Source organism: Gracilinanus agilis, chromosome X (genome assembly GCF_016433145.1).
Source record: "Gracilinanus agilis isolate LMUSP501 chromosome X, AgileGrace, whole genome shotgun sequence".
Classification (NCBI taxonomy): domain Eukaryota; kingdom Metazoa; phylum Chordata; class Mammalia; order Didelphimorphia; family Didelphidae; genus Gracilinanus; species Gracilinanus agilis.
The window spans coordinates 34,514,089-34,539,724 of NC_058136.1; the positions used below are offsets into that span (position 1 = coordinate 34,514,089).

General features: G+C 50.3%; 1 protein-coding gene across 1 annotated transcript; it reads left to right on the forward strand.

Annotated features, from left to right (window-relative positions):
- Positions 1-601: 601 nt before the first annotated feature.
- On the forward strand, positions 602-23,260 carry LOC123253561 (wiskott-Aldrich syndrome protein family member 3-like). Its single transcript, XM_044682734.1, is given in 8 exon segments — positions 602-734; positions 4,167-4,301; positions 10,765-10,918; positions 12,528-12,645; positions 19,138-19,313; positions 20,979-21,242; positions 22,917-23,235; positions 23,237-23,260. Coding segments are annotated over 8 exon segments (1,323 nt in total).
- Positions 23,261-25,636: the final 2,376 nt, after the last annotated feature.

The following is a 25,636-nucleotide window of genomic DNA, read 5'->3' on the forward strand; positions in this document are numbered from 1 at the left end:
CCTTCCCTTGGATTGTCTGGCAAGGCAGTAATGAGGCTGCTTCCCTGCCAAGCAGGAGAGAGTGAGCTTCGCAAGAGCTGTCCCACATAGCCAGCTCTGGGGAGGACCTGCCTTCCTGGGTTGTGAAGGAGCCAAGCCCTTTTCTAGCATTTTCCTTTTGGTCTGCTGAGAACAGGTTGATGGGTCATTCAGGTGACTGCAACCAACTGGAGAAGTCAACCGTGAAGGTTCTCATCACTCACATTCTGCTTAAGTCCCTTGGCTACTCACTGCCTTGGTTTTCCCTTCTGTAAAATGGGAACTCAGATCCTCAGGTACCATGATCATAAGAATGGCAAAGCCTTTTGCCAGTGCCGAGAGCTCCTAAGGAAAACCAAGAGAGTTGGCCCGGCAAGAGGTCCACTCAGGTGTGTTGAGGTACTTTTCTGGTAACAGAGTTGAATCCAACTTTGACCTTCCAGCTTGGAGCTTGTGGTCCTCTCAACTGAGCTCCCTGAGCTCCTTGTCTTGTTTTCAGTCCTGAGCTCAACTCTACCTCTTCTCCTTATTCCTCCCCTCTCCCACCCCTCCCCACAGGTAATACTGAAGACAACCCAGGACAATGCCACTGGTCAAGAGGAACATTGAGCCCAGGCACTTGTGCCGAGGTGCCCTGCCCGATGGGGTCACCAGCGAGCTGGAATGTGTTACCAACAGCACCCTAGCTGCCATCATCAAGCAGTTGGGCAGCCTCAGTAAGTGGGCTGGTCTTCGAGGGCGTGGGGCACAGGCCGGGGGGGGGGTAGCTTTCTAGATCTTAGCCATTCCCCTTTCCCTCCTGATCTTGCCTCTGACCTTGGGGGTAAAGGATCCAAAAATGTCTAGGGTTCGAGCTTTAAACCCTCTCATTCTGTTGGGGATACTGAGACCCAGAGAGGCAAAGTGATGAAGTCCCTGCCTTTGTGGAGTCCCTAGTCTTAGGAAGCCATAGATTTTTGAGGATTGAAGGTGATCTCAAAGTGTCATCTGATCAATTCCCCTTCCTCCAGGCAAGTAGGCAGCATACCTAAGCCATCCCAGAGACTTCATTGTTGGTTTGATCCCAAAAGACTTTACCGTGTTTCCTAACAACAGTTTCCTGACAGCCAAGAGACTCTTGCCAACTGCTTTCTGCTATAATGGCTAACACTTACAAGGGCTACTCATCAACGTGGGCACATGACTCCCTTTTCCTGAGCCTTACAAGAATAGAAAATGGGGGGGATGGGAGGGTTGTCCCCCAGGATCTCAAATGTCCCTTCCAGGGCTCAGGTCTTGGGCTCCATAATTTGATAGGTTTTAGTGAGCCTTTTGGCTGCTCTGGGAATATAGGTCGTGTGTACAGAGGCACTCGGGTTTCTGCAGTTGCCTAATGAAGAGCTTTCTCATTAGCAGTGATAGTGAACCTTTTAGAGACAGAGTGCCATGTCCCACCCCCACCCCACCCCCTAGACTCATGCCATGCCCTTCCCTCCCGGGAGACTAAGTACCATGCCCTGCCCCACCCTTACCCCAGACAAGGGAGGAAGCACTCCCATTGGGCTGCTGGGCAGAGGGTGATGAGAGGGGGAGGGGAGTGGACTAGTCTCCACTCCTCTCCAGCTCTGCTGCCTGTGAGTCACCCACCTTACCCCATTGACTGCTGAGTAGAGGGGTGGGAGATGTGAAAAAATGTCAAGCCCAGTGGAGAGAGGGAGGGGAGAAGCTTCACTGGAGTCCCTCTGCCTTTCTAGTCATGAACTCAGGGGGTGGGGTGTGACCCACATGCCCAGAGAGAGCTCTCTGCATGCCATCTTTGGCACCTGTGCCATAGGTTCACCATTACTGCCCATTAGCAATAGAGGGGGCAGGTTAGGATTTAGGCAGAAGCCCCCTTCCCAGTTGGGAGATTATCTGTGATAGATTTGGAGGGGAGATTTGGCTTCAGAGCCTGGCTCCAGCACATATGAGACTTTACCTTTCTAGACTGCAGTACCTTTGAATCATAAAATGGGGATAATATCTGCCCTACTTGTCTCAGAATTGTCTTGTATTTTGTTTTAGGAAAAGGGCTTTTAAATCTTTACTCTGAGCTATTACTATTGGGACAAGGAGCTGCTTTTGAACCGCTGGGTAACGTGTGGCTTGAATCACTGCACATGGCCCAGGGCCTGTATGCAGGCACCTCTCTTTGCCCACTGAACTAGGCCCAGCCTCTTGGGCAGATTTTCCCAAACGGAGGCCCTCTGTGCTAAGTCCTTGTAGCTTAGAGACGCTCAGCTAGAAACCAGTGATAGATATGCTGCCCATTTGGCGGGTCAGCCTGGAATGCCTGACAGGCCAGGGGACAGGATAGAGTGAAGGAAAACATGGTGTGAACGCCAGGAGGGACATTAGAATGGAGACCATCAAGGCCACGGGTGACTTTTGTCCATAGCATGCCATTACCTGGGGGGAACCATAGGACATAGCATCGGTGCCACTTGGCTGGGCTTTAGGACACAGACTTTCAGTGGTGAGAAGGCTCTGGAAACATGGCGCACACACCAGTATTGGGCGGGGCTCGGGGTTCATTTTACAGATGAGCAAACGGAGGCTCAGAGATAGTCATTGACTTGTCCAAGGTCAGCAGACAAGCTGCTTAACAGTAAAGTTGAGGCTTGAACAAGATCACTTAATTCTCAGCCCTGTGTTCTTTCCCTTATATCACGGTTACCTCTCCACACCACGGCTTTAAAGGCCCAGCCTTAGCTGGCAAGAGGGGTGAGGCTCCAGGAAATGGCTATTCCCAGTGGAAATAGTATCTTCATGCAGGGGTTACCTCCTGGCCCCAAGAGGGCCCCAGCCTGAGTAGCTGAGGCTGAGGCCTGCAAAATAGCAGTGGCAAGGCGTAATGATGCACCTATTTTGGGACACCCTAGAGTCTTCCCCTTGTCAATCCCCACAGAATTTCCTTGTGGCATAGTGACGTAGCACATATCCTAAGGAGTAGTCCGCTCCCCAATCCTTATCGTAACCCTCCAAGACCCTTCGGCCCTAGGCAAACGGGGCCCTCATTTGCCAGCTTCTGTTGTGGGGGAAAAATCATAAAATAGCCTCAGTACCACTGAGCTGTCGGGGACTTGGCATGTCCCACTTTTTTCCTGTATTGACACTGTAAAAAGAGGACAGAGCAGGGAGCAGGCCATTTTTAACTCAAAGGAATGATTGTCTAAGGATAAAATTTAGGCATCAGCAAGGGTGCTAGTTTGTGGTGAAGAACTCCACTTAGGATCTGTATCCCTCACATCCTACCCACGAGGCCTGTCTTGCTGGGACTTTGAGGGAAAAAGAGGCCAACCACTTAGGGAGTCTGTACGCTTTCAGAGAACGATGAAGAGATGAACTCAGAAGCATGCAATGGGGCTAGGGATGTGTATGGGGCTGCCAGCCACTGGGCAGTAGTGGAGGCAGAAGAATGGTAGCTACTTATTAGGACTGTGGAGGCTACTCAGAATCTCACTAGCTCCCGGAAGCCTGTCTGTAAGCACAGACTCTGAATGTCAGAAAGGATCTCCAAGGACATAGAATCTACCCCCTAGCTGGGCCGAAATCTCCTATACATCATTCCGTTTCTAGTTGCAGACCTTCGGTGATGGAGAGCTTATCACCTCCTGAGGTAGTCCATTCCGGGAGAGGTGACCCATGATTGCGTCATAGGAGAAGGGCTCGGGGGAACTAGGGATGTTTAGTCTGAGATCTTCCAGAGTATATTTTGTGAGAGGATGAGATCTCTGTCTTCAGATATTTTAGGGACCACATTTCACTTGACCCCTGAGGGCAGAAGTAGGAGCATGGGGTTCAGGTGGGGGAGGTGGCAGAGAGACAGACGGAGGCTTGACGTCAGGCCGAACCTCCCAATGAAGCGCTCTGAAAAGCAAAATGGGGTGACCCAGGACAATGGAGTTCCCTGGCCTAGGCAGCCTTCAAGCAGAGGCCAGATGAGGGGTTTTGGTCAGGTATGACTTGTATTGGGTGACCTGCGAGATCCCCTCAGCTCAGAGATTCAGTCAGTCAGCAAACTGAGGGAAACTCAACTGAGGCTGGTCAAACCCATGGCTGGGTTTGTTGGGAGAGTGTTGTGGGGAACCCTCTCAGGACTTTCTCTGTCCCTCTTCCTCCAATTCCAGGCAGACATGCAGAGGACATCTTTGGTGAGCTGTTTAACGAAGCCAACAGTTTCTACATGCGAATGAACTCACTGCAGGAAAGGGTGGACCTCTTGGTGATTAAGGTCACACAGCTGGACTCCACCGTGGAGGAAGGTGGGTAAGGCAGGGTGAGCCGCCAGAGGGTCTCTCTTTCCCGGGGCAGGGCAAGTCTGCTTTTTCTCCTTCTTGTCTAAGTTACGGCCGCCATCTTTCTCAGGGAACGCTCTAGGCCTGGTAGGGCACTCTGACATTGGTTTGTCTCTCTGAAATTTGTTTACTCTTTGGGGGCTGGTCCTAGTCGGGTATTTTGAAAAACACGTTTTTCTGATGCCTTCGGTTAATACCCCGTAGTCAATTTGGGCTCTTTCCTGGTGTTATTCTCCTGTGTTATGACGCAAGACGCCTGACGGTAGAGCTCTGACAGTACTCTGGCATCACAGGAAGTCACGAGAGGAGTCCTCCATCCTCTCTCCTTTTTTTAAAAAGAAATTTGTATTTTCATTCATCCCAGCAATAGCTGTACGTTTGAAAAATATTCATACAGATACAGAAAACATTAGTCTGCTTTGTATGCGTACAGACCCATCCCAATAACTACACACACACATACAACACGCATGTACACACATAACCCAGGACTTCCAAAGCTCCTAATTTATCAAATTCTGCGACTACAAAACTGCGGTCTGCTGCGGCATAGAAGGCGTCAGAGGAGATATTGATGGCCAGGAAAGGCAGGGAATGAGAATGTGGGCCGACGCATGGTTTAGCCCACGTGCTCGGCTGGTATGTGCAGAATATTAAAAGGAGAAGAGGCAGGCACATGGTGTGTTGGCGAAGTCCATCATGGAGGCTTTCTAGAGAGTGGTGGCTACGAATCAGAAGGGAGGCTTGCAGTCTGGTCATACCATTGGTGAGAGCCAATGATCACAACTGATCAGCAAGCACCTACTGTGTGCTAGACGTAGTGACATTCTGGAGGGCTGGAAGCAGTGAAATGTAAGTACAAGATTTTAGAGGTGGAAAGGGACCTCAGAGATTATCCGGCCCACCCTCTGTTCCCTCCACTTCGTGCATGTGGAGACTGAGGCCCCCGAGGTAAAATGGTCTGCCTTAGCTTACCTGGATAGTGAAAGGGCAGAGAATTGAAACTGGGGGTTTCCTTCTTTTCTTTTCTTACATTATCATCACTTTTTTTTAGAACGCCCCCCTTTATATGATTATTACACCCCTCTCTCATTAGAAACCTCCCTTATAGCCAGCAGATACAGTTAAGAGCAGAGTGGCCCTCCCCTAGCCCATCAGGCTGACCCTTCCCTAGTTCATAAGTATGGCCCTCCCCTAGCTTTTATCTACAAAGGACCAGGCTGGAGCAGACAGCTTCTGAGATTCCCCTCCAGCTCTAAGTCCATGGAACGGTGATAACAGAGCAGTACATGGACGGTTCTGGAAACACAGGCCGCGTTCTGCGCCCAGGGTCTGTCACGTCTCTGCCAAGAGGCAGAAGTTGGGCTCCACCATCTTGTGTGTAGTCAGTGTGTGGCTCAGAATTCTCCAGTCTTTTCTTTGCAGGGTCATCCTCATTGGATACATTGGTCTCCTGCCATTCACATTTAAATCCCGTCCTAAATTCAACTGGCTAACCGTGTGGGCCAGGGGTCTACCTGTTGTGATTGTCCCCCCTGCCCCCTAAAGCAACAACCACCACCAGGTCTCGGGGAAGGTCTCGCCCTCTGGATTCCCCGCCCGAGCCCCCCAGAAACACACTTGGCCTCTCCTATCTAGCTCTGTTACTCCTTTTATGACCCATGTCCAATAGACTTAAGTACGTGGAGTCATTCATCTTTTTTACAGATTCGCAGACATGCAAATAGAGATGCAATACACATACTTACTCACCTGTACATCCTATCACGATTCCAGGTGATGCACTGGATAGAGTCCTCAGAAAGATCTGGGTTCAAATCCAGCCTCAGACACTTCCTAGCTTATGGCCTTGGTCAAGTCACTCAACCTCTGTCTGCCCCAGTTTCCTCATCTGTATGATGGGGGTGGTAATAGCACCTACCTCCCAGAATGGTTGTGAGAATAAAATGAGATATTTGTAAAGCACTGGTGTCAAAGTCACTGTGCACAAGGAACCCTATAGGTGTACATTGGCTTAGAAAACCACATGTCAACATTATCTATGTTCTATTGTATTTTTATTTATTTTTTGTTAAATATTTTCCAATTACGTCTGAATCCGCTTCTGGCAGCTCTTGAGAGGGCCTATGGGGAGCGCGTTTGACACTTCTGCAAACCTCAAAGTGCTATATAAATGCTAGCTATTATAATTTCACAGATGTAGGCTTATAAATAGCTTCTCGGTACTCAGTGATGGCCCCTTGGGTGTACATATGCCCAGCTTGTGGCTTCCTAATTGGCTACTGATTCTTTCCCATGACAAAAAGCTGGCTGCTTTAACAATGGAGTCTACTTGGCTTAATTATCTAGGAAATGCTGGGAAGCAGCATCCAGGTGCATCCTGTGGGCCTCCCAGAGGAGGAGTGACTTTACTCCAGGCTGTGACCAAAGCAGCATGCTTTAGGATAGCCCGTTGGGCGGGTTGAGAGTTGTAGAGGCCTTGGAAACACTAGGTAGAGGACGTGACACGCAGACGGGTGAGAATTCAAGGTGACATTTTCTGTATCCTCACCCTCACCCATAATGACTAGGGCATGTGGCCTGCCATGATATAGGGCAGAGGAGAGAACCTGCCATAGCTATCTTTTCCTCATGGATAGGGAATGGTCCTGGGACTTGCCCCTGGCCCAGCTTGTCTGTTAGAAGTTGCCCCATCCTGCCATCTAAACCACTTGAGTCCCAGCCAACCATAGACACCAAGATAGATTCTCTTTCCAGAAATTGTGCCTAGTGTTACCTGATGGGGATTTCCTCCCCCTAGCATATATAACTATATGCCTTGGGGCCGGCCACTTCTGCTTTCTGAGCCTCAGTTTCTTCTCCTGTAAAAGAAGGGGATTGGATGGGCTGGATGACTCCTGAGGTCCCTTCTGACTTTGAGATTTGGGATTTAGGAGCTCTGAGAGGTCCCTTCCCATCCGGATGATATGTGGCCAGAGAGCCCTTCCAGTTCTAAAATTTAGTGGGACTCCCTTCTGATCTATGCCAGCCCAGCGTGGTGGTGAAAGCGGGCACATATTCTGTTTCAACCACTTGCCTAGGGCCTAAAGGAAATCAGACATTGGGCCCCAGCCGTAGGCTTTTCTTTCTAGTCCAGTTCCCATGGGATATCTGGGCCAGGGCCGGGGCTCCAAGTGTAGGCGCCAGAGGCAAACACTGGGGTTCTCTGAGCCAGAGATGGGGCAGGAATGGGCAGGAATGGGCATGGGGCACATTATGTGGTGGGAATGGGTTTCTGGTGGCCCAGGGGGAATTTGAACAGCAACCAGGAGGTTGGTTTTTTGTGGTGGAGGTCACTTGTGAATAGCAGTTACCCAAGTACTTCAAGTTTGCCATCTAGTGGCCCTTGCTAGAGCAAATAGCTTGGGGAGGGGGTAAGAAAAAGAAAAGAAGGGCTTTCTAGAAAGGAGGATAGCTTCGAAAGGACAGCTTATAGGTCTATAAATATGGCGCTGCAGGAGAACCCCTGTCATACTGCCAGGATGAAGGCTACGGACAAGAGCCTCTGCCATATTGGGAAAGGATCCTCCTGTCCTGGTCCAAGAGTGGAAAGGGGCCTCTGAGATCATCTCATGCTCCTCCTCAGTTTACACAAGAGGAAAGTGGGGCCTAGAGCAAGGAGTGTTACTTCTCCAGGGTAACTCAGGTAGTAAGTGGCCGAACCAGGATTTGAACCTCTGTCTCCTAACTCCAAATCCAGCTCTCTTTGCTCTGTAATTAGGTCTCCTCCTTCTGCCACTTACCAGCTGTGGGACCTGGGCCAAGGCCTTTCACATCTCTGATTTTCAGTTTCCTCATCTGTAAAATGGGCATTCTCATACGTTCTCTTCCTTCCTGTTGGGAATAAATAGCTATGTAAGCCTTAAAACCCTAGAGCCGCATGAGCTCCTTGGACATATTTGAGAGTCAGTAGCATCCCTTCCTGTGTCTTCCAGGAGCTGGCCCCTTCACTCATCCACCCCTCTCCCAAACCTTCCGCTTCTCCCTGGCTTCCAGCTCCTTCCCTGCTGCCTATAAATCTGCTTGGCTCTCTCTGCCTTACTTACAAAGCTTTCATTGAACTCGACTCAAGTCAGCGTTCTAGATCTCTCTTCCCTTTCCTAGCCAAACTCCTAGAAAGAAAAATTGCTTGTCCGCGTTACCTTCCTCACCTCCCATTTCTCAGCCCCCGTTCCCATCACTTCCTCACTTGCTCAGTTGGTTCCCCTCCTTCTTGTTCCTTCTGTAGCTTTGACACTGTTGCGTGCTACTGCTTCTTCCTAGATCCTCTACCCGCCAGGTGCCCCAATCTATGTATCCAGCCTTTAGCTCTCCGCTGGACTCCGTCCCTGCATCTCCAGCTACCTGCTTCCTATCTGCTCCTGTATGCCCCATAAGGCCGCCAGATACTCCTGCTGCCGTTCTCGCCCCTTACCCATTCATCTTCCGTATGGCTGCCAAATTGGCATTCCAGGAGCACGAGATAGACCAGGTCGCTGACATCATGGTGACTCCTTTGTGTCTTGAGAAAATACTAATTCCTTTCCTTGGCACTTAAAGGCATTCCCCGCGAGGTACTAGCCTCTCTCTGCAGCCTTATTCACATTACTCACCCTAACGAACTCTATTTTCCAACCAAGCTGGCTCGCTCACTGTTCCACTGATCCATCATTCCATCTCCCACCTCGGAGACTTTGCCCACGTTGCCCCCTGTTCCTGGAAATTTCTCCCCCCTCACCTTCGATGTCTGGAATCCCGTGTTCCCCGCAGATCACAGCTTGGGCCATCTCCCACATGAAGCCTTTTCCGATCTCACCAGTTGGTAGTACTCTCCCTCCACATTCCAGAATCACTTCATTTTGAATGCACTTTGCATTTACTTATCAATATACGTGTGTCGTCCTCCTACTAGAATGTGCACTCCTTGAGGGTAAGAGCGAAGCCACTTGGGCCGTACGAATGTAATTGTGTAGGTAGGGAATAGGATTTGAACTCCGTCTGTAACCTGGGCAGGTGCTTCATTGAACAGGGTGTTACTGATTCTTCCTTTGCTCCCAAGAACCCTTTGGAGGTCCTTTGGAAACAAGGGCTCCGAGCAAGAGATTTTGTCACCAAGAGATGGGACACCGAGTCTTTAGGCGGACCTAAAGCCCTGTCTCCATTCCGCCTGGGTCCTTGGACCACATGGATAGACATTAGCTCATTTTAAATGGTAGAATGGGGCAGCTGGGTGGCTCAGGGGTTAGAGAGCCAGGCCTGGAGATGGAAGGTCCTGGGTTCAAATGTGACCTCTGATACTTCTCAGCTGTGTGACCCGGGGCAAGTCAACTAACTCCAATTGTCTAGCCCTTAATGCTCTTCTGCCTTGGAACCAATACTTAGTATTGATTCTGAAACGGAAGGTAAGGGTTATTAAAAATGATAGGGGGCAGCTGGGTGGCTCAGTGGATTGAGAACCAGGCCCAGAGATGGGAGGTTCTGGGTTCCAATCTGGCTTCAGACACTTCCTAGCTGGGTGACCCTGGGCGAGTCGCTTAATCCCCGTTGTCTAGCCCTTAGCGCTCTTCTGCCTTAGAACCAATACACAGTATTGATTCCAAGACAGAAGGTGAGGGTTTAAAAAAAAAAAGAAGTCATAGCAGCTCCTGTCCCCTGCATTCTACAAAGGAGAAAACTGAAGCCTAGAGAGGACGGGTGACTTGTTTAAGGTAACACTGAGCTGGGATTTGAACCCGGGTCTCTTCACTCTCTGGTACCAGAGTCAGTAGTGCCCCACTGCCTGCCTAATGGGGTTCTGCTGCTCAAAACAGATAAGAACACCAAGCTTTGGGACTAGTAAGGCCGGAGGCAATGGAAACTTTTGGAGACTCTTCCATATAATCCAGAAAGTGATGCCTCTCGAGCTGGCTGTCCCGGGATATCCAGTCACAGAAGGCACATGACTATAATACAGTTTTGATTTCCTGAGCTATATGCACCATGGGAAGCATTTGGCATGCCAACTAGAAAGAACTGGCAGAAGGCAGATCTGAGTGTAAAGCTGTCTGGTGGCAGGGACCATGTCACCACTCTGAACTGTAGTCTCCTCTTCTATAGAATGAGGGCTTCTTCTCTTCTATTGTTTCATGGACCCCCCTTCTCAGAATTATGTTTTTAAATGATTGAAGGATGCTCAATTTCAGCTAGAGGTTGGTGAAAATGAAGATGTCTATTTTTCCTCATCCAAATTCACGAACCCCTTGAAATCCATCCACAGACCCCCGAAGGGCTCTGTGGACCCCAGGTTATGAGCCCTTTGAAATCCATCCACAGACCCCCGAAGGGCTCTGTGGCCCCCAGGTTATGAACCCCTTGACTAGATGATCTCCAAAGTCCCTTGCCACACTAAATCCTCTGCTCCTCGGCTCCGCAGTGTCCCTGCAGGATATCAACATGAGGAAGGCTTTCCGGAGCTCCACAATCCAGAATCAGCAGGTGGTATCACGTAACTCCATCCCCAACCCTGTGATGGAGATGTACCAGCGGTGTGACAAGCCCCCGCCACTCAACATCCTCACGGCCTACAGGTAGGAGGGAGGGCAGGGCCCCTGGCTACCAGGATAGGTTTGGCGAGCGAGAGCAAGTGGAGTGGTGCTGTCAGAGTCAGAATCCTCCATTCTATTTGTCAGGGCTTTGGGGATTGTCAGGAGTACCGGCTTCGGAGTTGGGGTGCCTGATTGCACCCTGGCCGAGCCCTCTCCTAGCTGTATAACCTTGGGCAACTTGATTCTTCTCTCCTAGCTCAGCCCCCTCATTGGACAGTGGGCAGAATAATGCCCTCCCTGCCGGGCAGGGTCATTGGGAGCCAAGTGCTCATCTGCATTTCTTCCCACTTACTAAAGAAATGTCAGCTGCTCCCATGAAAGACATTGGCCTCGGCTCCAGGCAGAGCTGCCATCTCATTTGGATAGGGCCCTCTGCCTACCCAGGCCTCATCACCTAGTTGCCAGCCAAGCATTCCTTCATCCGTGAAACCTCCCACTGCTCCAGGCTTGTCCTCCTCCCTACTTGGCTCAGAGCTGGGGGCATGGAAGGATGCGTACTAAGACCCCACTTGCTTCAAGCCACTCCATACCAGAGAACACACATCAGTTAACAGTTGTGAAGTGGTCGGCAATAATAAAGAAGGACCGGCAATGATTTAGACTTCATCCTATTAGAGGGCATATAGAAAGGCACAATCGGCAACAGCTTTCTCTTGTCCCGAGCTTTTTATTTCTCTCTCAGTGCCGCTGCATACAGTAGGCACCAAATATAGCCTCACAGCAATTCTGGATTATGATCTCCATTTTACAGATGAAAAAACTGAGGCCCAGAGAAGTGAATGACTTGCCTTAAGTCACAGAGCTAGTAGGTGGGAAAATGAGGCTTCATGTCTCCCAACTCCCAATCCCAATTCTCCTATACCACTACTATCTCAATAGAGGTGCTACCCAGTCCTATTCACCATCAGTTTCTTCTCAAAGGAAGGGTCTTTTCTTCACTTGGGACCCATCCGTACGCTTAAGATTCACCAGGTCCTTAGCATGGTTCCCCGGAGTCAGCCAGCCAATGCCGGTGTGTCATGTGGTTCCTGGGACTGCGTGATGCAAAATAGGCCTGGGCACAGGGAAGCACTCAGCTTCAAATCCGATCCTTCCTTGCTGATAACAGTCCATTCGCATATTTCAGGAGTGTGCTTTGCAGGGCAGCTCGTTTGCGTTTTTGCTGGGAAGTGCCTCTTTGGTTGAACTAAATGTATTCCCCAAAAGGGCCATAGTTCCAAGCAGGGTTCCGGTCAGCCCTGTACATGCTTTCCCCTAGACACTGTGTCTCCCAGGTGCCAGGCAATGGATGAAGCCATCATTCACGATCTCCTGAGCCTTCTAGACCTCACTTCTGATCACTCCAACAAGGGAGGAAATTTTCTGTCTTTGGCGAATGCCCCTAGACACAGAAAGCTCAATTTTCATTGGGTCTCAGGGTTCTCAGATCTGAAGTTAGAGGATCTGAGTTTGAATCACAGCTCACCGTGTGACCTTAAGCATGTCTCTTGCCCTTTCTAGGCCTCATTTTCTTCTCCTGTAAACTAAGGGGGTCAGACTAGACGTCGACTATTTGTGAGCTCACTAACATACCCTTTTGGGTCCATTTCAGAGATGACAAGAAAGATGGCCTTAAATTCTATACTGACCCATCATATTTCTTCAACTTGTGGAAAGAGAAAATGCTTCAGGCCACTGAGGATAAGAGGAAGGAGAAACGAAGGCAGAAGGTACATGGGTGGGGCTGGAAAGAGAATTAGACATGAGAGGAACTCTCCATCTCTCATGGTCAAGTCAGCATGGTGCCACGGAAAGAGTACACTGACTTTGGAGTCAGAAGCCCTCCTTGCTTGGGCCCTTGCTGCGTGACCTTGGATAAGTCACCTGTTCTTTCTGAGCCATAGTATCTTCATCTGTAAAATGAGGGGGGTGCACTAGATGACCTCTTAGGTCCCTTATAGTTCTTATTATGTGTGCGTGCGTGCGTGCGTGTGTGCGTGCGTGCGTGTGTGTGTGTGTATTTGCCATGTTTTACAAAGGATCCTGACAAACTGTGACTTTTCCAGAGGACCAGGACCAGGATGGTGAAGGGCCTGGGCACCATGCTGTGTGAGAGGCAGTCCAAGGAACTGGGACTATTTAGGTTAGAAAAGGCAAGGCTTTGTGAAGGGACACCATCTCAGTCTCTAAGCAGAAGAGGGATTAGATGTCTTTTGCTTGGCCCCAAAGAACCAGCCACAATGTGAGGACGTTGCAGAGAGGTTCTATTTCAAATCTAAACTCTTGAGTCCCTTGTTGGGGGTGTTTCAGAGAAGAGTTTCCTTTTTGAGTGAGGATTGGCCTATACAGCCTCTCAGGGCCCATCTGGTTCTGAGATTTCCTGAGCAGAGCTGGGCCTTAGCCAGGCTGTGGCAGCACTGCTCCACAGAGTGGCCTTCAGTGCTCGGCAAGCACCATTTTTCTCAAAATCCATCAATTCAAAGCTTACTTGCACAATTTGGAAGGCTGGAGACTTTGTCTTCAGTGACATCAGCCTTTTTCTCTCCCATCCTCCCCACCCATCCCCCTGAAGCCTCTCTTTACCCTCCTCGGACTCCCAAAGTCCTCCTGTCTTTTGTCAGCCCCAGGCCGAATCAAGGAAGGGAAGGGCCTTGTTGTCCTCTGCCCTGATCAGCCTACGTATAAAATATTGGGTTTGGTTCTGGAGACCACATTTTCAGAAGGGCAACTGGGATGGGGAAGGGCTTAGAGAGCTCACCACGTGAAGATCTGATGAAATAATTGGAGGGGGGGAGAAGAAACGATAGCTGTTTTCAAGTATTCGAAGGGTAAATGACTAAGAATCCTAAGGGAGCCATTACAAGGAGCTGACATTTAAATTCCACTTCAATGAATTTTCTTTGTGAATCAGTTCCGTCAATCTCTTTTGCTGGATCTTTCTCCCACTCCCTAACCGTGGGTGTTCTTCCGCCTCTTCTTTTCTCTATATATACTATGTGCCCATGTGATTTCTTCAGCTTCCTTGGATTCAGGTGCCGTCTCTACGTGGAGAACTCCAAAATCAAAAGCATTTTTATAAACCTTCTATGTAATGCCAGTGATTATTATTAAACCCAATCAGGCTTCTGACAGTCCCCTCATTACCAACTTTCAGCTAGACATCTCTATCTGGACATCCCATTGGCATCGGAAAATCAAGATGTCAAAAATAAAACCCCTTGTCATCCCCTTGAAACCTGATCCCACACTTCTTCCCCATTTCCGTAAAGGTATGACCACTCATAACAATTCTACCTCCACACCATCTATCCCATCTGCCCCTTTCTTTCCACTCGGGTGGATTCCTCATCACTTCTCTCCTGAAGCGTAATAATGATACCCTTGTTTCTAGTCTCCCTCTCCCATCCTTCCTCCATCCACCTGTCAAAATCATCTTTCTAAGGCACAAATTCCATGCTCAAAAAGGCTTCCCTATTACCTCTAGGATAAAATATCAGCTCGTCGGCCTGGAATTTCCTTCTTCCTCTAGCCCACTATTTCTAGCTGGCCCCAGACTGGCCCATCCAGTCGTCCATCCGGGCCAACTTGCAATCTGCTTCTGATCCTGACAATGCTAGCAATTTAAGTAGTAACTCTGGATGAGGAAAAGCATTGCTCGCTTCTTAAAGAGATCACATCACCTCGGTACCACTGTTGCTTTTAGAAAGGTTGTCCTTGATGGCCGCCCCATCCCTGTTGACTTAGAGTCAAGCTTCTTCCTTGGGTACCACTTCCCTCCTTGTTTCGTCTTCCCCGTTAGCACGTCAGCTCATTGTAGGCAAGGGCCGTCTCCCCCTTGGGTTTGTCTTCCTGGCACTTTCTGAGCGCTTTCCCTGGTACAGAGTAATACGTGATTACGAAGTGCTTCATTTAAAGCTAGCTCTAGCTCCACCCAGACTTCGAGTCTCCTTTTAGTTTCCTCTCCTGTATTGGTTTTACTTTCTAGGCCAACTGGTCTACTAGCTGCTCTTTGAACTCAGCCTCCCATCTACCTTTGCTCAGCCTGTCCTGCCTCTGGAATGCAAGTCTTGTTCACACCTGCCTCAGAACATCCTTCGTTTTCTTAAAGGAGACTAGGCAACTACATGGTATGGTGCAGTGGGCAGAGCACTGGACCTGGAGTCGGGAAGACCTGAGCTCAGACTCGACCACAGGTTCTTCCTTAGCTGTGTGCCCCTGGGCAAGTCACTTAACCTCTGTTTGCCTTCATTTCCTCAACTGTAAAATGGGGATCAGAATAAATAGCACCCACCTCCTAGAGTGGTCGTGAGGAACAAATGAGATCATATTTGTAAAAAAGCTTAGCACAGTGCCTGGCTCATTCTAAGTGCTGCTGTTATTTCAGTTTCAGTTAGATGGCATCTCCTACAGAAAGCCTTTCCCGATTTCCCCCCACTTTTTAACACTCCCCCCCACCTCAACAAGTGTTGTTTCTACGTATCTGTTTATTATTATTATTATTATTATTATTATTAAAAAAGTAAGCTCCTTGAGGGCAGGGGCTTCTTGGTTTCATCTGTGTATTCCCAGGGCCTACCGCCATGCTTAGTACACAGGAAGAGCAGAATAAATGCTTGTAGTATTTAGGGGATTACCGAAAAATATTACATTGACTGTATTCCACCACCACCCCCATCCTTGGAAAAATCTTCATTTGTTCTCACTTGCTCCCCACTGTCTACCCTTCGATCTCTCTCCTTTCCTTTGTGGCTACCCGCATTGAGAAGGCTGTAGGTGTAGGGATAAAGTGCTGGAGTGAGCCACACATGTGTGAAGAAGACAGAATAGTCTGTTTTCCTCCCATCATCTTCCTCTCAAGGAGACTTCCGTTCCTGCCCAGAGAGGAAGCAGGACACTGGGGCCAGGGGCGACTGCTCTGCTCTCCTCAGAGAAAGGGGGTGCCCATTAGAAGCATATCTGTCGGCTCCCCTTAGTAATGGTTAATCATGGGGATGCGGTTGGGTTCCAGCTAACTTTTGGTCACTTTGTCATTTGGGGGTGAAGAAGATTCCAAGTTCTCCATCCAAGGCCTGAGCCCTTTCCCACCTGATACCAGTTCCACAATGAATACCTAGCGCATAGCAAAGAATCCCCTTTATCTGAATCCTAGCAAAACAGAAGTCAGAGAAGGTACATACATACACAGGAGAATGGGTACCAGACAACAGAGAGGAAAGGAGCTCTACCACTGGGAGGGAGATAACTCAACTCAGCCAAGAGAGGGGCTCGGATCTCACCCAAAGGGAAACTCCCCAAAGTCTCTCGTGCAGCAAGCTGGGAATAGAGACATTATGGAGACTGCCAGCTCCTCTCATGGCTTCCTCGTCTTTTCCTCCTGAGATGGGCCCCTTTCATCTTCTCTCTCTAAGAGAGCCGGAAGCGAGGAGCTCCTGAATGATGAGTCCCCAAAGGGCAGCTGACAAAGGCTGGAGTTCTTCCGACTCTCGCCTACACCACCCTGCCCCTTATGTGGGGCAGGGCCTCCATCTGCACCAATAAGGGAGAGAGTCCCGTGTCAGTGGACTTTGAGTCAGGGGTTACCTCGATGCTTCCACTTGCTCTCCTCTCACTTGCTTCTAAACCCTGCGCAATCTGGCTTCCAATCTCATTCAGATAAAGCGTTCTCCCCAGAGTTTCCAGTGACTGCCAAATCACCCAGCTTCACTGTCTTTCCTTGGTCCTCATCCTTCGGGCCTTCTGCTGCATCCTCTCGTCTCTCCAGGTTTTCATGATGCTGCCATCTCCTGGTTCTCCTTGATTCTGTCCAAGTGCTCCTTCCTTGTCCATCTTGGCTGGTTCTTCATTCAGCTCAAACCCGCTAACAGTAGGGGTGCCCCAAGTCTCCGTCCCGGCCCTCCTCTTCTCCCTCTGAACGTTCTTACTCGGTGAGCTCGGTTCCGCCTGGGTTCAGTGCTCACGTCTATGCAGATGACCCCCTATGTCTCTATGCAGGCCCCATCGCCACTCTCCCATGCTTACAAAGCTAGGCCTCGCCACTGAAAGGAGAACTTTCGTTTGTCGGGAGACACTGGAGTGGACTCTGGAGGAAAGCTGTAGCATCTTTTCAGGGAGCTAGCTGGCTCTTTGTCAAGCGCACAAGCACGTATTAGGCACTGGCTGTGTGGCAGGCACGAGAGACACAAAGAAAGGTGAAACCAGTGCCCGCCCTCAAGGAGCTCCCGCTCTAATGGGGCAGGCCGCAAGCAAACAACTCTGGGCCAAGATGAGAGAGGTAAGAGAAGCTGGAGGTGATCTCAGAGGAACAGCTAAGGGCCTTAAGAGGGTCAGGGTTAAGAGGAACGGCTTCTTGCAGGAGGTGAGATTTTAGCTGTGGCTCGAAGGAAGCCACAAAAGCCAAGATGGAGAGATGAGGAGGCAGAGAATCGTAGACATGGGGGACAGCCAGAGCCATCGTTCAGAACCGTCAGGAGATGGAGTGTCCTGTGCGAGGAACGGCCAAGAGGCCAGTGTCACTGGTTGGTGGGGAGAGAGAGGGCAGGGAGGGAGGCGTAAGAACACCAGAAGAGAAGAATTTAAAAGGCTAAACAGAGGACTTTATATTTGCTCTTGGAAGTAATAGGGAGCCACTGGAGTTCATTAAGGGGCAGGAGTTAGGATGCTCAGTCATGTGCTTTAGGGAATAATCCTGATGTCCGAGTGAAGCATGGAGTGGAGTGGGAAGAGGTGAGGCCATTGTGATGGTGCAGGTGGTAGGGGCCTGAACTACGCTGGTGGCAGAGTCACAGAAGGGAAGAGGATGTAAAGGAGAGATGGCGGAAAGATAAAATCCACAGACCTTGGATCTAGGGCTATAGGGTGGGGGCGGTGAGAGAGAGGGGAGAGCCAACGGTGACGCTTAGGATGGGGTGGCAGCACCACTGGTGGACAGTAGTAATAGGGCATAGAACGACCAGTCTGACGTGGTTCGGTGAAGCCCATCTTTATTAAGCAAGACCCTGTGTTTGTGCTGAGTGCCAAGCACACAGAGCTGGACAGCACTCGGGCCCTTTTCTCAAGGAGCCGACTACTCAGTGAGGAAGAATCAAGTTCATAAATTACTGTGCTACAAAGGAGAGCAAAATGAGCACGAAGGTGAGGATCGGGCAAAGCGCCCCAAGGAATTTGAGGGGAATTTCACACGGGACATCAGAGAAGGCTCCTCAGAGGATGGTAGCCTCTGAGCAAGGAAGGGAAAGAATTCAGAGAGGTGGAGGCTCTATTCCAAGCATAGGTGATCCTACATTGGACAGAGCACTGGGCCTGGACCCAGGAAGGCTTATCTTCTGGAGTTCACATCTGGCCTCAGACACTTGCTAGCTAGCTATGTGACCCTGGGTAAGTCAAGTCACCCTGTTTGCCTGAGTTTCCTCCGCTGTAAAATGGGTCGGAGAAGGGGCAGCTGGGTAGCTCAGTGGATGGAGAGCCAGGCCTAGAGACAGGAGGTCCTGGGTTCAAATCTGGCCTCAGACACTTCCCAGCTGGGTGACCCTGGGCAAGTCACTTGACTCCCATTGCCTAGCCCTTACCGCTCTTCTGCCTTGGAGCCAATACACAGTATTGACTCTAAGACGGAAGGTGAGGGTTTAAAAAAAAGACAGGTTGGAGAGGGAAATGGTAAACCAGTCCAATATCCATGCCCAGAATGATCAACTCCAGGCATGGTGGAATAGCATGAGCAAAGGCTGAGAGATGGGAGAGGGCAAAACAAGACCAGGAATCAGAGAGCAGTCTAGTTTGGCTGGAGACTAGTGGAAGAGGACGGTACGAGTAGTTTGGAGGCTAGTTGTCAAGGACCTTGAACACCAGCATCAGTTTGTACTTAACCTGTGGGCAGTGGGGAGCCACTGAAGGTCTTTGAGCAGAGGAGTAAGGAGGTCTGAGGAATAGTTGTTCAAATCCACTGGAGAGAGGAGCCCTGAGGCAAGAACACCTTTTGGAAGTCTTTTACAGCCAAATGATTAATCCTGTGTGTAGACAGGCAGGCTGCCTGGGGCTCTGGGGTAGAATAGTAGAGTCTCTTCAGGTGCTTTCCTGGCCTAGTGTTTGCCTTGACAGCCTGCTTGCTGTGAGAGGAGTTCTTCCGGTATCATGGCTAGGTGACCCTGATCTAGAACCAACAGCACTGGGTTGGTTTAGAGCTGGCCAACATGGCGAGATTGAGATGTGTTTGTGTTGATCCCCAGGAACAGCGGCTGGTGGAGGACTCCACCAGGGAGGTGAAGAAAGTACGGAAAGCCCGGAACCGGCGGATGGAGTGGAGCATGATGGCATATGATAAGGAGTTCCGGCCCGATAACAGGTTCTCTCCATCTCCGTATCACATGGCCTCCTCAGAAGGATCGCTCTCCCCAGATAATAGGCAGGTGTTACCTCTTATTGCGCTCACCCTCAGCCCTTTGTTTCTCTCTTTCCATTGGCAGACAGGCTACCGTGGATGATGCTGCCATGCAAAAGTTGCACCCATTTCTTTTGAATAACATTTTCTTTTTTCCCCATTGTAAAAATTATAAAAGCAATCTTTGACTTTGAAAAACAACTCGAATGCCCCATTCTCTCTCCCTCCTTCTCTCCGGCCCCTCCTGAGTTGGTCAGCCATCTGGTGCCAGTTTTACATTTGCAGTCACGTAGATCATTTTTCCATATTAAAGATGGACCCATTTCTCAAAGAGATCCTTTCTCTCCCCTCCCAGCAAAAGACCCTAAGACTTGGGCCGCTTTTCGCCAGGCATTAGGCATTCATCTGCCTTAAAAACGTGGCCGAAAAAGGCTCCTGATGCATGGCAGAGCCAACTAAACATTCGACTGCTCATGGTGTTTTTTCACCTTCTGTTCCTGTCCGCACACGTCAGCCTATTCGTTATGCCTTCGTGCTCTCTGGGCCGTCACCTGGTTATCCACGTAAAAGTCCAGCTGTGGCGCTCGGGGGCCGCTCTTCTCTGTCTGTTTCTTTACGTTGTCCACCCTCGTCCTTCACGTTGCCGTGCTCCCCAACGTGGCCAGCTCGTTCTGTCCTTCGCCCCAGGTTGGCCCTGCCGGCCATTTCCACTCCTTGGCAGCGATTAGAAACACCTTTTCATACATGTTCGCATTTATAGATAGCGATTTTCTCTTCTTATGAGCTTTCTTTTCTTTATGGGAACAGCCAAGAGGCAGTTTGATACAGTAGCTGGCAAGCTGGCCTTCGAAGTGGCCCGGCCAGGGTTCAAAGCCTCAGACAGGGTGGATGTGGAAAAGCAGGGAACCTTTGGTGCCCCAAGCCAACTCTGCCAAGGCTCCAAGTGGCACGTGCCAGGGGATGGCACTCCTGCGCCAGAGCTTCCCTCACCCTGATGAAATCACTGCCGCAGACCCTCTTTCCTCCAAAAAATGATCCCCTTTGGAGCCGATTCCCAATGAGGAAGAGATGGGGTTGCAGAAGACTCCCCAGACAGTCCTGCTCCTTTTAATTGCCCTGGCAATGGGTGAGAATATCGGCCGCCTCTTTCACATTCTCGGGGTGGAAAATGCCTCAGTCTCCAGGAATGTAGACAGTTCTCTTAATGGCTTTGACATTTCTGGCAGGGAAATGTCCCCTTGGTCTTTGGGGGAGCTGGCAGCCGGGGAGATTCTTGTTGGCAACTCTACCGTTTGGTCTGTACCTCAACCCTGCCCTAGATCCCCTCGCTTTCTAGCCCCATCTAGGTATTAGTGCTTGGTGAGGCCAAGTCAGGCTCCCTAGATGATCTCTAAGGGCTTTAGAGATCTATGACAGTAATAATGTCTTGGGAGGCAGTGTGGTTCAGTGGGAAGAGCTCCGCATTTAGTGTCAGTTTTCTTCTTCGTAAAACGAGAGGATTGGCAAAGGTGACTCGTAGGCTCCCTTCCAGCTAGAAATCAAGCCATACGATTCCCTTGCTCCTTCTTTGGCACCTTCCTTGCCCATGCTGTTTATAGCCGTCCCGTCTTTGATTCTCTTTCCCAGGTGTAACTTTCTCTGTCCCTCTCCCTACTGGGACGTGACCATTGCTATCCGTGTTTACTCTAGGTCATATGCATCAGACATCGGCGATCACTCCTACCCAGCCAGTCCCAACCATCCAGCCCAGCAGGTGTTGGCACCTGCTCCTCATCTGCCCATGGAACACAAAGAGATCATCCTGGCCCCCAGCCAGCTCCCGGAGCTGGCCTACCGGCCCACAGCCCCTGGCAGTCGGCAGAACAGCCTTGGCCGGGTCCAACAGCCCCATGTGCCACAGCCTCCGGATCCAATACTGAACGGACCCAGGCCTCAGCTGATCAAGGACTATGGGTAGGTTGTCATATTCTTTACATCCTCCCTGCCTTTCTCCGGCTCGGGTGCAGGGACCGGGCCCCAGGGCTGGAGGGCACAGGAGGCAGAGGCCAGGAACCTAAGTTCTAGTAGGATGCCAGATACCTTCCATTTCTGAAGGGCCGGAGCCTGGTGGCGAGCTCTGCTTGTACTAGTTAGAACCTCATCTCATGGGTGTCGTCATTGCTTATTCTGCACCGGGGCAGGATGGGGTATTAGCAACTAGAAAGTGAGCCAGATCGGAGCCATCCCCGCCCCCCACCATAGGCAGCACCCTCACACACTGCCATCCAGAGTGCCTCCTGGCCTCCCTGCTTCCTCTAGTAGCTGAAGAAACAAAGCTCCACTCGAATTACTGCCTCTCCTTCCATGTTTTAGCACCCCTGTGACATAGCCGGCTTCTGGCCGCATCCACTGGCACCTTACCTACTTCTTGGTACCCTCGAATACTCCCAGGAAAGTTGCATTCAACCAGTCCTCCTCCACACCAGCACACTAGCAAGAAGTGGGAAGGGAAGCTTCTATCTCTCTTTCTCTTCCACCCTACCTCCCCCCATCTTGATAGAAATAGGCAGGACAATTATTATTGTACCCATTTATCAGATGAGATACTGAGGTCTTTCAGTTCTCCCCAGTCTTAAAGTTTATAAGCCTACAAAGCCCAGAATGGCAGAGTCCAAGGTCATACAGCTAGTGAGAATCAGGGCAAGCAGTTGAAAAGAATTCTGATTCCCCACCTCAGGTTCTGCCTGGGAGACCTTGGACAAGTCACCACCTGCCATGTTTGTATCGGCATTTCTGGTTCTTTTCATCTGAGCTCTGTTATTCACTTTATGACTCTCGATAAGCCAGTTAACCTATCTCGAAACTCAGTTTCCCCACTGTTAGGATGGTGCTAGCAATCTCTGCGCCCCATGCCCGCCTGACAGAGTTGTGGGGAGGAGAGAACTTTGTAAATCTTCAGATACTATAGAAATGGCCTGTGTTTCCATGTTTCCTCTGTCCAAACAGAAATTCCTCATTCCTGTTTGGCCTCCTGCCTTCAAGGCTGATAACGCTTAGCTATGTAGCAAGAGAAAGATGGAAAACCTCCCCTGGGGCCTCCCTTGTTGCCGTGATCCCCCAGAAAGATCAAAGGGTGTGTAGAAAGGACGTCCAAGTTCTTTGGGACTCCGGAGGACATGTGGGCCTCTATCTTCAGGGAACCCTCCAAGCATGCATCTTCCAGGCCCAGTTCAAATGGAGAGTCAGTTGTAACTGAGCTGCCACCAGAAGGGGCTCTTGGCTCAGTCAGGGATCAGAGCAGCCCGCCAGCCAACTAGCTGAGGGAGACAGGAGTCAGGTTCATGGCAAAACCAGGAGGCCAGTGACAGAAGGACTTATTCGCCTCAGAGATTCACCAAGCAGCTCCCATACAGATCGGCCCTTAAAGGATGGGTAGGAGCATATAGCAGGTAGAGAACGGCCAGCCTGCTTCCAACTCCCAGGCTCTTTGAAGGGTCTCAGTGGAAGTCACCTACCTCATTTTACAGATGAGGAAACTGAGGTCAAGAAAGGAGCATTGACTATTTCGTCTTGGTTCACACCAGTTATCAGTTATTAAATGTATTCTAACTCCTTGACCTCCACATCTTCTCTCTCTTCTGCCTCCAGGTCCCAACAAGTGCCCATGGCCGATTTCTTCGTACCGCCTGCCCCCCCACCCCCACCTCCAGTGATCCCCTCCGCCCAGACGGCTTTCGACAGCCCCATCTCTGCCCCACCTGCTCTTGCGCCCGCTGCCGCTGCCACCTTGGCCCACCCTTCCTACACACCTTCCCCGCCCCCAGCCCCACCCTGCCCATATTCTGTATCTCCTCCGCAGACTGGTCCTATGGGCCCTCCTGCAGCTCCTCCACCACCCCCTCCCGGCCCCCCAATGGCCACAGCCTCCCCGGCTCACTCAGCCTCCCCGGGTGCTGTACTCTCTGAACCACGGAAACCTCAGATCCCATTGATACCAATGAGTGATGCCAGAAGTGATCTTCTTGCTGCCATTCGGAGGGGTGAGTATGATGGAGGGAAGGAGGCGGGAGATCCCGAGAGGGAACACCGTAACCAGTAGAGTATGGAAAGGGAGGTTTCACAAGGACCTTAGCTTTTAATGAGGGGTTTGACAAAATGACTACTTTGGGGGATCTCCATTGACCATAAGGGTCAATAGCAGCAGCATCAGGACCCACGATTCCATCCACGTGAGCACTGCTTCCATGGACTCAGTCCACAGCTCCTTGACACTTTAGTGGATGGTTTTCATGAGGGGATGTGGCCGAAAGATTAATCCCCCCACAGCAAACTTGGTGGTGTGCCTCGCCACACTTGACTGGGCTGATCCTCGAACCCAGCCAGGCTCTACCTTCTAGAGCTCTGGCACAATTTTCAAGGATCCTGGGTGTCCTCTGTGCCATGGGAAGGAGACCGTGTCACCAAAAGAGCTCACATTTCTCTAGCATTCGAAGGGTTACGTAGCACTTGACTTCCAACCACTCTGGGGTCAGTGGTACGGGGGAAAAGAGTAATCACGAGAGACCTAGGTTCTGGCCTATCTTGGATAACTTATTAGCTATATGACCATGTAACTTCTCTGGTCCTTGGTTTCCTCACCTGTAAAATGGGGGTGCCTTTCGTTCCTATGAGCAAATATACAACAAAACACACAAACAACACAAAATTCTTTTAAGAAGTAAATGAGGGGCAGCTGGGTAGCTCAGTGGATTGAGAGTCAGGCCTAGAGATGGGAGGTCCTGGGTTCAAATCCGGCCTCAGACACTTCCCAGCTGTGTTACCCTGGGCAAGTCACTTGACTCCCATTGCCCACCCTCACCACTCTTCCACCTAGGAGCCGATACACAGAAGTTAAGGGTTTAAAAAAAAGAAGTAAATGAGATCATGTATAGATAATGCAGTTACAGGCAGCTAGGTGATACAGTACATAGAACACCAGGCCTAGAGTAAGGAAGACCTGAATTCAAATCTGGTCTTAGACACATAGTTGCCGTGTGACCCTGGGCAAATCATTTAACTGCTGTCTGCTTCAGTGTCCATGTTTGGAAAATGAGGAGAAGAAAGGATATGAGTAGCATGGCACCTGCATTAAATAATATACATAAAGTGCTCTGCAAACCATAAGTAAGGCACTTTATAATTGCAAGTTATTGTTGTTATTAATGTTAATAAATATTGTTATTATTATTGCCATCACCTGCTTTAAGAACCTTAAAGTGATATATAAATGTAAGTTGTTTAATAGTAATAATAGAATCGTGATCTCTTCTGTGTGGTAGGTCACTTCCGTTGGTGCAGATGCCACATGGTCCATCCCTATTTCCTGGGGCCTAGTGGCTAACCTTCTGTCTTTTGTGTTTGCTGTCCGAGGACTAACCAGGGCTGTTTTCAAACCCAAAATGGAGCTTGGTGCTCCTGCCCAAGTTTCCCTTCCTTGGGAAGGCAGAGCCTTCAAGAAGTCAGGGTCACCTTGATACCATGCTAAGGAGGCATCAGAGGAGAACCTTTGTGCATGTAACACTGCACATGTAATTACAAGCCAGGAATACTGGTTATCTAGACAGGATACGTTGGCATGGATCCACTAAACCAGTGACCTTGAGCAAGTCACTGACCTTTTCTGAGCCTCAGTTTTTTCATCTTTAAGATGAGAGGAGTTGGATCATATAGTCTTTAAGGTCCGGTTTGAGCTTGGACGTTCCCATGGGGGCGACCCCAGAATCTTTGAGAGCTTCCTCCTTTCTGGAAATTTCTAATAAGAGGATTGGTGATCATCTATGGGGAATCATGGGACTGGGCAGAGGTAGGAGTGAGCTAGATGGCCTGCAGAAGGTGCTGCTATCCATCCGTCTGTCCATCCATCGTCAAGCTGAGCTCCTGTCTTTGCTGGTTCCCTCCAGGTATTCAGCTGCGGAAGGTGCAGGAGCAATGGGAACAGGAGGCCAAGAAAGAGCCAGTGGGCAATGATGTGGCCACCATTCTCTCACGGCGCATTGCAGTGGAGTACAGCGAATCGGATGATGACTCCGAGCTGGATGAGAATGAATGGTCAGACTAAGGGGATGTGGGCCGGGCCAGGCCAGACTTCGGAGTGTTCTAGCATAGCTCCCCTTCCCCTCCCACTTCCCCTAGCCCTGCCTTGCCCCCACCCTGGGCTCCCGCCTGCCATCGTCCCTCCCAACAAAGGCTTCGCTGCTCGCCAGCCACCTCCCTCCCTGCCCCTGCGTCTGGCCTCTGCCATGGTCAGGAGCAATGGGCAGCCAGCAGGGCAGCTGGCCTGCATGCTCCAGTATAAGGGTAGACATCCATCAGGAAGTCCTTCCTTATAC